Source organism: Wyeomyia smithii, chromosome 3 (genome assembly GCF_029784165.1).
Source record: "Wyeomyia smithii strain HCP4-BCI-WySm-NY-G18 chromosome 3, ASM2978416v1, whole genome shotgun sequence".
Classification (NCBI taxonomy): domain Eukaryota; kingdom Metazoa; phylum Arthropoda; class Insecta; order Diptera; family Culicidae; genus Wyeomyia; species Wyeomyia smithii.
In genome coordinates, this window is record NC_073696.1 from 188099208 (window position 1) to 188113832 (window position 14625).

General features: G+C 37.8%; 1 protein-coding gene across 8 annotated transcripts in view; it reads left to right on the top strand.

Moving 5' to 3' along the window:
• Window positions 1–14625, top strand: part of LOC129726848 (protein couch potato) — a 460447-nt gene that overhangs the window by 138005 nt on the left and 307817 nt on the right. For all 8 annotated transcript variants that reach the window (XM_055684000.1, XM_055684003.1, XM_055683997.1 and 5 more), the window contains one exon: window positions 3792–4510. In XM_055684000.1, coding sequence (XP_055539975.1) covers window positions 4277–4510 — 234 coding nt within the window. In that variant the 5' untranslated portion in view covers window positions 3792–4276. The remainder of the gene's footprint in view (window positions 1–3791; window positions 4511–14625) is intronic.

Genomic DNA, 14625 nt, shown 5'->3' on the forward strand with positions numbered 1-14625 from the left:
GTTGTTGTCTTTGTGCATGTTTTGGACGCTGTTCCATGGAACAGTCTGTTTAATTCGTTTGGTTATAATTACTTGAAGAGATTAAATAATAACAAAACTTTTTTCACAAAGCTACCTTTCTCAATCGCAATTGAGCACTACACTCAATAATACCCAATGACTCTTCAGCAATAGGACAAGAAAAAGAAAAATATATGGGACTAATCCTTCGTTGCGCCTTGAGTGATCAGTTGCATTTTCACTCGTGAGACAAATTAAAGACACTTTAGGGTGAATGTAATGCCCAACTATTATTTAAATGTTGTCTATTAATATTAAAAATGATAAAAAAGCAAAAAATTCTCAGAAAAAAAATGTTCCGTTTTAGGCACTGTTCCGTTTTTGGCAACTGAAAAACGAGGAGCATGTTGCCAAAAACGGAACATACCTGTATCGTATGGAGGCAGATAACAAAAGATGTCACAGTCAGTTACGCAACATTTTATTACGCTGCTGTTGGGTGTTGCATATTGCAGTTTCCATAATTTTTCAGGTTATTAGGTCAAATTTTACATGGTTCGGTTGTGAATTAGTAGTTAAGACATGTTATCAAAGTTACGGGTGTTACTCTCGAATTTTCACATTTGCTTTAAGTTAGTTGCTGGGTTTAGACAGTTGTACCCTTGTTTCCTACACTAAATTGTTTGGGCGGATTTTTCACACAGCTTCTCAAATTTGCGTTTTCTTCGTGGAGTCTAGAATTTACGTGAATTGTTTTTGCACGGTTTTTGAATTTTCACTGGTTTTTACGCGTTTTTTCAGGTAGTACGGTAATCCACGTAAAAAATCGCCTGCAAAATTGATTTGGCACTTGGTACAGCAGCATTTTTCCCAGAGGCTTACCTATATTCACCTAACCTTATCCTGCTTATTTTCGTTCGAATGGTCGTATGTGAAAAATCCATATTTTTTAGAGTGGACCGGGGTGAGTCGATAAAACTTGTGATATAATCAAACAACAGGATTAAACCAGTTCAAAGATTTCATTGTTGATCAACCTCCCCGCGGAGATATCAAATTTTACCTCTAAAAAATGATCAGCGAACTTTTATTACTCTTTAAATACATGCACAATTGGCACAAACTATGTTGCATATTGAAGAACGATCTATTCTCTAACCGTATTAAATAGTTTCATCGTTCAAAATTTCAAGTACAGTTGTTAAACTGTAATCAAAGTTGTCAGGGGAAGCCACATTATATTTTTAGTTTACGCTGCACTATTTTTTTAACAGAATTAACACATTTCAAAAATATGAAATAACCTTCAATATGAAACATCGACTAACTTGTGATACTTTATACCAGGGCTCAACATTTTCGAAACAAAACAATGAAACCGGCTAGCTGGCATCCCGCCATGTTTCGAGGACTAACATCTCAGCGTGTGTGTAAACGAGATAGCATATCACCGCCACTTTTCATACCCATAACATAGCATCTGTCAATGGAGCCCGAAAATCGCGGATCCGCTGCGATGTTAGCTGCGATGAAACAAAGCAAATAAGATAAGAGATAATAGAGATGCCAGCTAGCTGAAGGAAACTGATTATTCCGCGCTGTCACTTCGATTCGAACAGTTTAATTTTCACTTGATTCCTTCCGGCTGCTGTCAACGAATCACTTCTTTCTCGCTTGCCCGTCTGTTGTTCATCGGATCGTTTCAAGTGAAACTGATGACTATTTCAATTGACGGAGAGAGTGACGGAGAGAGAGACTCTTTCCTTTCCTTCAGCGTCTCAATTGAAACTAGCACCGCATCGCGTCGTTTGATGATAGTTTTCTAATACCACAGGTCGCAGTTAAAACGGCAATGGCATCCAATAAATACGTCACGCAAATTCCGATCAAAATTTCGGTTTTTCTCGCTGTTGATCACTGGCGCTGCGTAACCACTTTGGATTGTGAAACTGGTTTTGGTATACTCCGTTTCATATCGTCAAGGTTTTCTTTTCTCCCTCGTCCATATATTTGCGCGAAGTACTGTATGGAAGCCCCTTGTCTCCGTTAGGGCTCATTGTCGTTTTCAAATGAGAATCGTCATGTGAGAGTGACGGTGATAATCTTTTCTTTAAATTGAAACCCATTTGTATTAGTTTCTAGCCCTTCAGTTGTCAAGCTCAAAGCAAGCGCTTCCGAATAGTTTTCATGTGACTCACGAAGAGCTTGAGAATGATACAAAAGCTGTTCAATTGAAAGCGACGGGTCAAAGCGTCGCTACACCTGATAATTGTCAATTGAAAAAGACTTTGTCAGGCTCTGCTTCATACCGCTGTCAAAGCGGCATAAATGTACACGAATAAAGAAAAATCATTTGTGATTCTTCAGTTCCTACTCGTAGTTTATCTTCCATTCTGCTAGTCTGTCAAGTCACATCACTAAAATTATCGCGTATAACACTTTCACCTGTTGCGTTCATTGCTTTACTTTGGTTCTTTACCAATTTTACTGCTATTCACAGATGTTCTCGATTGCCGTTATTAAATTTAAATGCGGGTAGACACTAAATCTCTTAAAAAGAGGCACCTCCTTTGTATGATATATCTACAATTGCTAAATCCATTGCTTTCGTCTTTCGCCGAAACTTAACAACCATTTCAACAACCTCGAAAAGTATTGTTATTGCAGTAAATTGATTAAATTAGCTACGTGCTTTGCCTTGAAGTCAAGTTCTCTTAACGCTTACATCTTGCGTCTTTGGAGCTCAAATTGAGTTGAAACAAACGTACTGTACCATTCTTACGTTGAATCTAAGTTTTCTATAGTTAGATGAACAATTCAATAAATATCGGAATTAAATTTCACACAACAAGGTTTCGAAAATATTTTCATTTGAACAATATATCTCTTTTTGGAAACAAATAAATGACTCTAATTATCTTTTGTAATGTGACTTAATGCAATTCATTCACTGTAAAATCTCTCATTTCAATGAAATCAGTTCCAAGAAGAAATTGTTGTTGTGTGAAGATAAATATATAATATGATACGAAAATCATATTTCGAACCAGTGCACATCAGGCAACTTGTCAAGCTGTTGAATCAAGAATGAGTCCAAACTGGATATGAAAAATGAGAGAGTAGTCTATCCATGCCACAATTATGTTTGCCGGTTACAAAGTTTGGCCTTAATTTCGAAATAATGAATAATTTAAATCCAAATTATTGTACGCTCCTGTTTTTGTTGAAATTCCGCATGTCTATTAATCAATGTATTATATTGTGCACCGTGTCAGCGCATATATCAAATGGAACAACGGAGAGAAATCTCAACTGGTTCCGATTAATTTTTAATTACTGGAAAAATATGTCCAATCACATAATACTACTGATTGACGTTCTGAGGCTAACGCACGGCAGCTCGTTAATCAAATCATAAACCTGTGGGTGGAAAAGATTGGTTTCAAAGTTTTTTTTCCCCGATTTCTTTTTATCGTGCAGATTTAGCAGTGAGAATGATTTTTTCTAAACATTATAATATGGGATAATTTAAAAGCAATTATCAGTTGTCTGTAAACTGACAGGAAATTTTTTAGTCAAAATGTTTATTTTGCGCTCACGGTGCAGCTCATTTACATGTGTGACTAACATCATGCAATCTGCGAACTCATTATTTGTGGTATAAATAATTAATGATGTATAGCTGGATCAATGGGATGCGATTAAAATTTTTAATCAATCATTGCAAATGAAAATATTCCTATCTATTTTTTTTTTAATTCATACCTGTGCTTTACTTTTTTATCTTCCAGGATCGGCACATGGTGTTCGATTCAATAGTGCGTCCATAAATTCCGTCACCATTTCGTCGACAGTGGTGAAACGAAGGCCAGCGCCGCAAATCACGGTAGCGAGCGCCCCACAAGTCCTATCGCCAAAGAGACTGTGCACGACACCGCTGGCCGGTGCAGCAACGATTCCGACACTAGGTACCTGTCTAGTATCTGCACATCCTCAGGCTCCGGCTGCAGCCGCCGCAGCCGCTGCAGCTCTGTTGCAACACCATCAGGCCCAGGCGGCCCATCATCAGTTTCAACAGCAGCAACAGCAGCAGCACCAACAACAACAGCAACAACAACAGCAACAGCAACAGCAGCAGACTAGACTCCAAGGTCAGCATCACCATCACCACCAGCAGTTGCTAGAATCTGCCTCTGGAGCCCCTGTCCAGCAACAGCTAGTATCGGTTCCACTAGTAATCACATCCAGCAGTAGCAGCAGTCACCAGCAACAACCGATGTTCACATCGCCAATTGTCGCCCAATCGAATCCGGCTGTCAGTACACAGTCCATCAACGGTTCACTTAACGTGAACACGGCCAACAATAATCACAACCTCGGACAAACGCAGAACAGTCTCACCGGCAGCAACGCAAAAATGGATAACTCAATGGGACAGATGACTCCGATGGCACCGTTGGCGCTCTCCCAGAGCATGGATTCAGTGAACACGGCTAGCAACGAAGAAGAGGTAAGTGGACCGTTTTCTGCAGACACAATGGCACTCCCTCCGAAGGGGCACAAAACCCACCACAAGCAAGGTTATTATATAGGGCCCACCAAAATTTGGTTTCAATCGCCGAGCGTTTCAATACTTCGCATTACACATAAAACATTATAATTCCCCTAGACACGCATATGCCATAGATAGGCGGAACAATATTTCTATTATAATTTCAATATCCAACTATCGATTATCACAATAAATCATCATTTAACTGCTCCATAAAATCCATTGGAGTTCGTCGCGGTTCTTAACCCAAACACAGCGAGCGGTTCTCACCTGTGCAAACCGACGTCGCTCTGCCATATGTAGCTACCTACCTATATGTATGACGATGCTATCATCTCTGCTGCATGACCTGCGCTCCAGCGTCAATTATTTCGACCCGGTCGGATAAAAAGCAAATGTTGGTCTGCCGAAAATGGACGTTTGTTTTGCACGTACAAATAAATTCAATATTTATTGTCGTCATGTTAAATTGTACGTGGGTATTGCGTAACGGAAGTGGAATCGACCAGCAGAACGCATCCATCTGCACGCGATACCGCTGGGAAATGCGAACCGTTTCCCGAAAATGTGTATTTTAGCTTAGCTAACAAAATAATTGGTCCGAACCTACTCGGAGGACGCGAAGCTTACGCTGTATTTTCCATTTGTATTGTTACCCCTGGGTGCCTGGTTTCCATCAGTCGTAAAACCTCTTGGGCTTTTCCAGGTCGGTTTCACACTCGAAGTGGTTAATGGATGAATCATATTTTATACCATTAGTTATTCAACTCTGCTGTTACGTTCAGATCAATCGTTTTATCAAAATTTACTGGTTTTATGGTACACGATAAACTTCTAAAACTATTTTCATTCGACTTCTTTTAAAATCAGTTATTTACGGCTACGGTTTCCCTTTTTACTACCTACATCTAAATACCCAACCAACGGACCAGCGTGGTAACAATTCACAATCGATACAATTCATGATTTATTTGTCTGTGACATTTTCTATTGTCTGCATTATCGTTCTGAGTGTACTATGCAGTGTTGCCCTTCTAGTTCGAGGGAAAAACTCGTGCTGTACAAATAGAACTCAGCACGTAATTCAGCAGTGCAGCAATACGTACATGAGTTGTGTCGTGAGGTGGAAAACTTATTCCTAACCGCGCCACGATGCTCTGTGCTTAAACTTTGTGGCGTTGAACTTTTAGTTGATATATGTTGTGTTTAATAAATCTGTTTTAGGTTGAATTGAACTTTTCACATCGTTATTGTTGAAACACAGCATACCAATGAGGTTGAAAGAAAATTTTTTAGGAAGAATAGTCTTGTGAGTTGTGAGTAAGGTATGCAATCACTGTCTAAGTGAATTTTGAGAGTTTTTTTTCACTTGTATTTAAAAACTCGGCGCCATACAGAATTTAGAATTCGATATTGGATTTACGCATTTTTTAACGCGATACGTAGGTATACCAACTAGCACTGATTCTTTTACATAAAATTATTCCAGTTTAAAAAGCTCGGTTTTCACTTAATCATCCTATATAAATTTTCTAAAATAATATATTAGTAGTAGAACAATTGTCAGCCCCCCCTCTCCACCCCAGCTGGTTTTTAGGTGCGATGCTGGTCTAACAAGCCAGTCGTCATTCGTTCCAATCCCGGCTCGGGAAAGACTGTTAGTGTCAGTAGAATTGTGGCGCAAGCCTTGGTTTCTATATGTATTTTTTTGTGTATTTTGATGCAAAACTAAATTTCCCCGAGTTTGAACATATTTTAATTTGAGCGGCAACAATGGCGCCATTTTGATTTTTCGAGAAATCGGAAATTTTCGACGTGGTCAGCTTTGGGGGGGGGGGGGAGCTGGGCATCACATGTCCACGGTTCATACAAAATTTTTAGAATTTATGTGGGCAGTTGTCCACAGGGGGGGGGTCTTTGAAATCGTTAAAAAACTGTCCACGTGGTATGTGGATGGCCCCTAAGTATATTTCACAAAGCAAGATAATATCGAGTATGTCTGAGCATTAATGGTAATCCGCTAATGTCTACAGGTGGTAATCAAATTATGTCTTAAATTGAGTAAAAAAGTCTCAGAAATCGATTGGTAGGTGTCTGATTTACGTAAAATGTCAGCAACATATCAACATTTGCCCCAATTCCCCTAAAATACTAAAATAGGTTCTTCTCCACGTTAGATTAACTTATTTGAAATCTGTGTGTAAGTTGAAATCAAGAGTATAAGCGATACTCAAAGATAAAATAACAATTTGTCTTTACATTTTATTTCCATTAGAGTAGTAAAAAGAAAAAGTTCACGATGGCCTTTTTGAAACACGCGAGCAAAAAAACTGGCAACATTGTAATAATTTGCAACACAAAAGATTTCATTCGAGCAATTATGAGGTGAATTGTATTTTGAGCTGTTTTAATTTAACTTACTGATGTTATCCAGCTTTTTACGTATCATAATGGCGGGTGATGTAATGAAAAAATCGTAATATATCACCTACCCTTTTGACAAATCTGCCTACGTCAGTTCGAAGTCTTCATGTATTTCGCAAATAAAACAATAAATCTGGCAACATAAGTGTTGCCAAAACTCCAGAAATCACGAAACTGACGTAAGCAGAGAGATTCACAAATTACGAACACGCATTATAGCACCCGCCATTATGGTGCGTAAAAAGCTGGATAGCAATCAGCTGTGCCATAAAACGAATGTGAGACTAGGTAGAAACGTCAAACAGCCACACAAACGAGATGAAGAAGCAGGAAAGCTGCTTTATGGACCGATAGGTCTAAGCTATCCAGCTTTTTACGCACCATAATGGCGAGTGTTCTAATGCGCGTTCGTAATTCGTGAATCTCTCTGCTTACGTCAGATTTGTGCTTTCTGCAGTTTTGGCAACAATAATGTTGCCAGATTTATTGTTTTTCGTGCAAAATACATGAAAAGTCAAACTGACGTAAGTAGAGTTGTCAAAAGGGTAGGTAAAATATTATGAATTTTTCATAATAGCGTCCGCCATTATGGCGCGTAAAAAGCAGGATAAACAAGAAAAGATAAAAATAAAAAGAGCTGTTTCAATCTAGTTTTCTTAGTTTTGAGAATCTCAAGGTACAGACCCTCTTAATTAACAAAACCTAAAAAAGCCCAGTTTAATTGAGGTCAGAAATCAAATTGCAGTAACCGCAGGGTAAAAGTTCGCACTAACTTTTTGCGGTGTCATTTTTAAGTGACGCCAATGATCATCAGCAAAACCAACATAAACAATCTTCTTCTAAAATATTGATCGGAACCTGCGTGACATAGGTACTTAATGGATGCCATCGCCGTTCAAATTGGGGCGATCGAATTAATGAGCAGTCCTTTCCAGTTCATGCATAATATAATGTGCTTGATTCAGATTAAGCACTGCTTACGCGTTAGAGAACTATCCTCAAATGAAGTGATGCTATGCCACGCTAAAGCAAATGAAAAAGTCATACTTTGCGTCAGTTATTCCGTCAATTGAGACAGTAAGTAAAAAAAAATAATATATATAAAACTCTTCAGATATGCTGTATATTATGAGTAAAAACTAGAAAATTTGTACAAAATGAAAGTTATGTTATTTCTTCGAGAGAACACGAATGAAATCTAGTAGGAATCCTCTTGTTGCATTGAATTGAAGACTTTGAGGTTTGTCTGCTTTCCTGGCGCGCAGACAGCAAATTTGACGAACTCCAGATTCATCTGGTATACTGAAATGAACCGATGAACACCAAACAGGTAAGAAACCCGCAGTCAGACGCATTTGACAGCGAAAACGTTCATCGTGATTCTAAAACAGCAGCCGGGAAAAATTAAATGAAAATGAAACTGTTCGTATCAAAATGACTCACAGTTGAACACTTAGAACATTAAACCTGATCCTAATTTTTGCGTTGAAACATTTATTGATAAAAGAAACTATTAAGTTGATTTGAGTAACTTTTGCAGAGAATGGCTCACCTAAAGCATGTCATGACATTTCTTGTGATAAAATTTGAATAGTTGGCTCAAATTTATCAAAATAAACGTTACTGTACAGAGAACAGACATTCATGTTCATAAATAAGATTGCAAATCGTATGAAAACATTTGATCAAAATACTTTAAAACATCAACAACATCTGTCTTGTGGTGTCCCAGTTGCGCTGTATAAATGTTGCCATCGTGCTATTTCATCGCTATCAGTGCTTGGTTTGTCAGTGATGCGAGCGCCGCTTACGTTGAAAATGACGGTCTCAAGTTTTACACATCCTTTGAAAATAAAATGAAAGTCTGTTATGTGTGGCTACTCTTTCAATGAAATAAAATTTTGCTTTACGATCCGAGAAATAATATTCATTTCAAGCTATTGTTTCTGTACAGCTTAAATTTAATGCCGAATTTCGGTAATTTATTGCCGAGATTTCGTGCTCGGTTATCAAAAGTGACAACTGACACATTTTTTTTTGTAAATCTCGAATCAATCCAACTGATATTTTCTTTTTTTCTGTAATTCACACGTTTATAAGGCGTCCGAAAAATACTGATAGGTGATTTTACAAAAAAAAAAAAAACAAACCTAGCAATTCAGAGAAAAATAATTATTTTTGACCGGAAGTATTGCCAGATGCACTATTTTTGTGTTTTAAAACTAAATTTGATTGTTTCGGTAGATGCAGCCAATTTTATTCAAAATATGATTGTTTCATCATATTCCTCGGAAAATTTAACGTAAGAATCACCTGTAATATTTAGACGAGAACAGTTTTAATTTTCTCAAATTTCATCGAACAATCATGAATATTTGAAAATGTCTGTTAACTCTGTTTGTGAATCTTGAAAAATTCATCTTTGCAAAAGTGTTGCCAGATTTTTTCTCACATAATTCTCAAAAATTAAATTTTTCAATTAAAAGTTATTGGTTTTTCTCTCTTAATTTTTGTTATTGAACTTTCACCTCTCTTTTATTTTGTATTGTTTTATTCTACGATATTACTAAATAGAAAATAATATTATTTAATTTTTTGTGGTAAGGGAATGAACAAATATAAAAAATACAACACAAACAAGAAATAGGTTACTTTTTTGGATAATTAAGTTGTGCGTGATGATATTAGTTTAAACTAGAGGTGGACAATCCACTCATGAACTAGTTTACACAGCTGGTTCTTTAAAGTGAGTGAGTGATCTACCGCTCTTTTTTAAAGAGCAGTAACTCACCACTTACTTCAAGCAAAGAGCTGATTGCTAGTTTTGTTGTTGACCAGACACCGCAAGCGACAGCCATGTAAAAGCTTTACATCCCTCTAACTAAGTACAAAGCCGTGAGCGAAACTGCAATAGAAGCAACCAGCTGCCACCGGCTGTCTACTCTGCTATGTACAACCTATGCACCAGCCGCGAGAGCAAACAAAAAAATAACTTGCCACAGTTCACACTCAGTAACAAAAGCTGGCTAGAGCCGAATACGCGTGCAAATGGTAAAAGTGGAACTAAAAAGCGAAAGAACTTGTTCACGGATCTTTTGACTCTATACAAATGCTGGCAATCTGCTCGCGAGCTGATTAGAAGAGTCAGTTTTTTTAAAGACCACGAAACGATTTCTCGCGTAATTTTTCAAAGGGACCTAAGTAACAATGACAGATTCTCTCCTCTCTCACTTTGTTCCGTTAATTACGTCGTCATTATATATATTTTCTAAGCTTTCTTCCCCTTAATCGAGAGATAGTAATACTGTCTTGCTTACTATGCATTGAATGTTATGAAATATGGAAAAAATAACATAATTATTGATCAAAGAGAAAGTAAACAAAGAGAGTCTCTCAATGTTAGATAGGTCGCTTTGAAAAATTACGCGAGATTTGACTTTATAACTGGATTCGTTGTTATTGTTTTACACGCTCTAGTCCACAAAGACAACCCTACCGGAAGTTTGATTCTCAGTAGTCATGTATAAATGCTACACGCAAAAGTTCAAGCTTTAATCATCCAATGTGTCCTTTCAATTCGCACAGAATTTGCTCTGACTTCGCACAACCAATGCGTGATACGCATAACGCAAAAGTTGTACAAGGAATACATTGACAGAGATCAAAATCAGAATATGTATCATATACACAAAAATCGTAATGTCTCGGTAAACTTCGGCTTCGGGCGAACGATCAGTTTCGAGGCGCTCAAAAAACCGTTCTTTACTTTTGCGAGTCGGTGCGTATCAACGGCTCGTGCATCCCTAAAAATCGTCAACAACCGAAACATCCAATGGCGAGCCTTGTTGCCGCGGAAGTTATTGACGCTGGTGCCAGTAACGCAGAACCGAATGCATGTGAATGAAACCAGAGTCATAATTAAATGCAAAATGTTTTGGACTAATTTCATGTTTTTGTTTATTGTTAATGATTGAATGATGTTTTCAAATGACCTGATTCATGAATGTGAATCGATCAGACAATAATTTCTTCAATGGAGTCAGTACTCAACTTATCAGTATTGATTGCTGGTTGCACTGTTTTAACGATGCCAACCTTCTGAACATCGGCTGATGCTTTATAAGTGTAGTGGTTTGGAGCTGCGCAATACATTCAAAATACGCTAGGGCAACAAATGCGTTATGCCCAACGCACATGCGTTGTACTGGTTCCAATTTTAATCAGTAAATGCGCTAATTTCGCTCATAAATGATCTGGTTACGCACACTCCAACTTTTGCGTGTAGCATGCAGAAATTTAGTCGTCAAAGTATAACCGATTAATGCAGCAAGAACACGGCTGACTTTTACTGGAAACTGGCTTGACCCGTAGCCAGCATAGTAGCAGCGAAATTTAAGCGCAACAAGGCGAAACAGGTGACTCATTCGATCGCAGCGTTCCAGAGTAAACGGACTAACCGGCGGACTGCACAGCATTGCTGAACAAGTCCGGAAATGTTAGTGATTTTGTCTGGATCTGCCGTAAGCGTATGTGTATGATCGTTACGTCTTGTTTGCTCTAGTTGTTTCGAAAGATCTGATACTGGATTGAACAGAAAAAATCTGGCAACTCAGCTGAAAAGAGAAAAAAGTTTTTCTTTCAATTTCTTAACAACCAGAACATTGACCAAAAACCATTTTAAAATAAATATGATTGATGAAAATTGACGAATTTTGAACTGTTTTTGTAAAAATGTTATATCTCTAGATTGAGTCATATTACCACAGGGTTCTTATGAGTTCTTTTAACATGAAATTTTCCGGGGGATACGATAGAATTATCGAATTGGAAATAAAATTGGCTGCATTAGACAAAAAATGCAAATTTAGTGGAAACAAGAATAATTTATCTAGCCAAACATCCAACTTGGATTCAAAATACACGTGACTTCTACAAGCATCTAGATCGTAATAGAATAAAAGAGCAGAGGTAGGAGATTTGTGACATTTTGTGCGGTAAAATTAGCAAAACAGGTTATTTACTTCCGCATAATCAATAACCATGAGACATGTAGTAACCTATGCTTTATGGGTTATCGTTAAATCATATGAATTATCATCCGTTTGTGGTTCTTGTTTTTTAAGGGTTGTTACAAATACACTATTCATCTAGTGCGAACTTTTATTCCTATATTGCGAAGTTTTGCTTCGCACGAGGGTTGAAATAACTACATACAGAAGATTAGTTACGTGAGGTGAAAATCATCCGATCCGATAAGTACTAATCTTGTTTACTATGAAACTAGGCTTTAGAAGAGGCCTCCAGTAGATCTTTTTCTTTGATTGACTCTCATCAAGGGCCAAACGAATTGTAGCATCAAGTAATCTTTCGTTTAGGAAAACCTTTGGTTTAGTAATGTGGAGAGATAAAAAGACTATTGTAGAAAAAAGAAGCGCAATGGGCCTCTGGGATTTCAGATGTGTATTACACTTAGTGGGGAACAATTCCATGAAATTGAATCCTACAAAGACTAGAGCAGTACTGTTCGACTCAATACGAACAATTCACAAAAACTCTTCCTGGAATTACAATTGTATCGTTTTGAGTAAAGCAATGACGTCAATAACTTTAGACTTGTTTTGATATTCTCAAATTAGGAATGCTTTTTTCTATACAATGGAATAGAATATATTGCTAGAGGACATTGTATATCAACATCATCGTCCTGTTTACTGGTACGCGTATTTTGAATTGAACACATTTTAATCTCTGTCACGGTATGCCTCTAATCTTGATTGCAGTCATCGCTTTTAAACTAAAAGTAGCTATGCATGACATTAAATTTCTTTTTCTTGATTGTGCTTGTATTTGCTTGTGGTTTTGAATCATCAACGAGAGCGTTTTAGTCGAAGAGCCAGTAATTTGGTGGCCACAGTCCATTCTTTCTTCGTACAGAGTGGTATATTGAAACGTGTTATCTTTCTAATTGGAGCTGTTAAAAGTAGAAGCATTGTTCACGAAAGTAGATGTCATCCAGTAGAAGGGCCGGTAAAATGATCACAGAGACGGATGTACCTACTACTATTTTTGTAAAATTGCACAAACAAAAAAATAATAGTATCGTTTCAATTAATAAATGTTTATAAATATTGTGATGTGCTGTTGTTGGTAAAACAGAAATTTACACTTGAAATAAATACACAGAAGGACTCCAGACTTGTGCGTTATTCGATACCGAGCTAGACGTTAGTGCTGCAGTATTTGCTGCCTAGCAACTCGTAAAGATTAGACTTCATCGCATTAATTCGGATGATGGTATCATAGAAACTTAAATGTAATGTTCGATATCAAGTCTCTGGCTTGTCCTCTTGAAGTTGTTCATTTCAATGCGGAGCAAAGCCTTGATGCATATATCGCGCTTCGAATATTAACCTGCAGTTCACTTGGTATAGGCTTCAGCGGCTTACCATTAGTTTACAGGGAAACGGCGGACCAAGCGGTATGATCTTACTAACTGTAATAGTCGCTTAAATCCAATTTTGAACAACCATCAACGAACTCCAAGGCCAGGCCCCTAAATATGGGTGGTTTTAAATTTTAAATCTAATAACTCTTGTTTGAGCAAGCGTGCTTTCTTACATTTATTAATGCGGTCAAAAAAAAAAAAGGAAATTTCAACAGTGAAGACAAGAGAAATAAAAATCTAATTTTTACAATGTTGAATAAATAATAATTTGTGTCCTTTATTAATGTAAGTTTTGTAATAAAAACTTTCAAAAATTATCAGCATGTTGCTTATTGATTTCGGAGACCTATTATGAAAAATTTAAACTCGAAATGTGAAAATAACACACCACATCGATACCAATCGGAACTGGGCTCTAGTGGTGGCGGGAATTAAGCAAATCCAACACTAGGAATGGATTGATTCAATGTACTTATCCGAACAATGCAAGCGTAAAGCCCTTCCCAGCGAATCCAATTCAACAGCACGGTTAAAATGCATATCGAAACATCGAAAGCACTCAAGGGCAACGCTGTTTTTCAGTGGCAGCTACTCGTAGCGCAGCAGACGCCACATTTTCCGCTCGAGGAAACAAACGCAAAGTGCCACGGCTCTGTACGGAATGCATGTACCAGGCGAGGCTAACATGGGCACTGCTTGAGCATATCCGTGCAAACATATGTGCAGTGTACTCAGTGCATGAAAGCAGAAACTAGCTAGCGGAGAGCAAATGCTTGGCCAGAACTGAATGAATTATATTTTCTCAGCGTCTGCGTTTGCACCCACCCTTTCAGCGGTGATGCATAGCGTATGGACAACAAGTACAGGTACTTATACCTGAACCTAGGAAGCATCTTAGAATCAACATTGCCCAGACGCAGCACCTCGAGGCTAGATATGGAAGAGAAAGCGGAGAAGGAGAAGTCGGAGAGATAAGCTGCCGATTGAATGGAAACGCAAAAAAAACACGAGATGGCGAAAGAGTGATGCGATGGCAACCCGAGTTCGAGCCGGAGAGTGATGCAAAACAGATTGTTTCGAAGCAAGCTCGTAACTTTAGGGTGTTGGTATGTGTACCAGAAAGGCGCGATGTTGACTCTTTGGAAATCGGTGCACATGTTGAACGATAAGCTAGTAACTTCGAGTAAAACTAATGAAACACTTA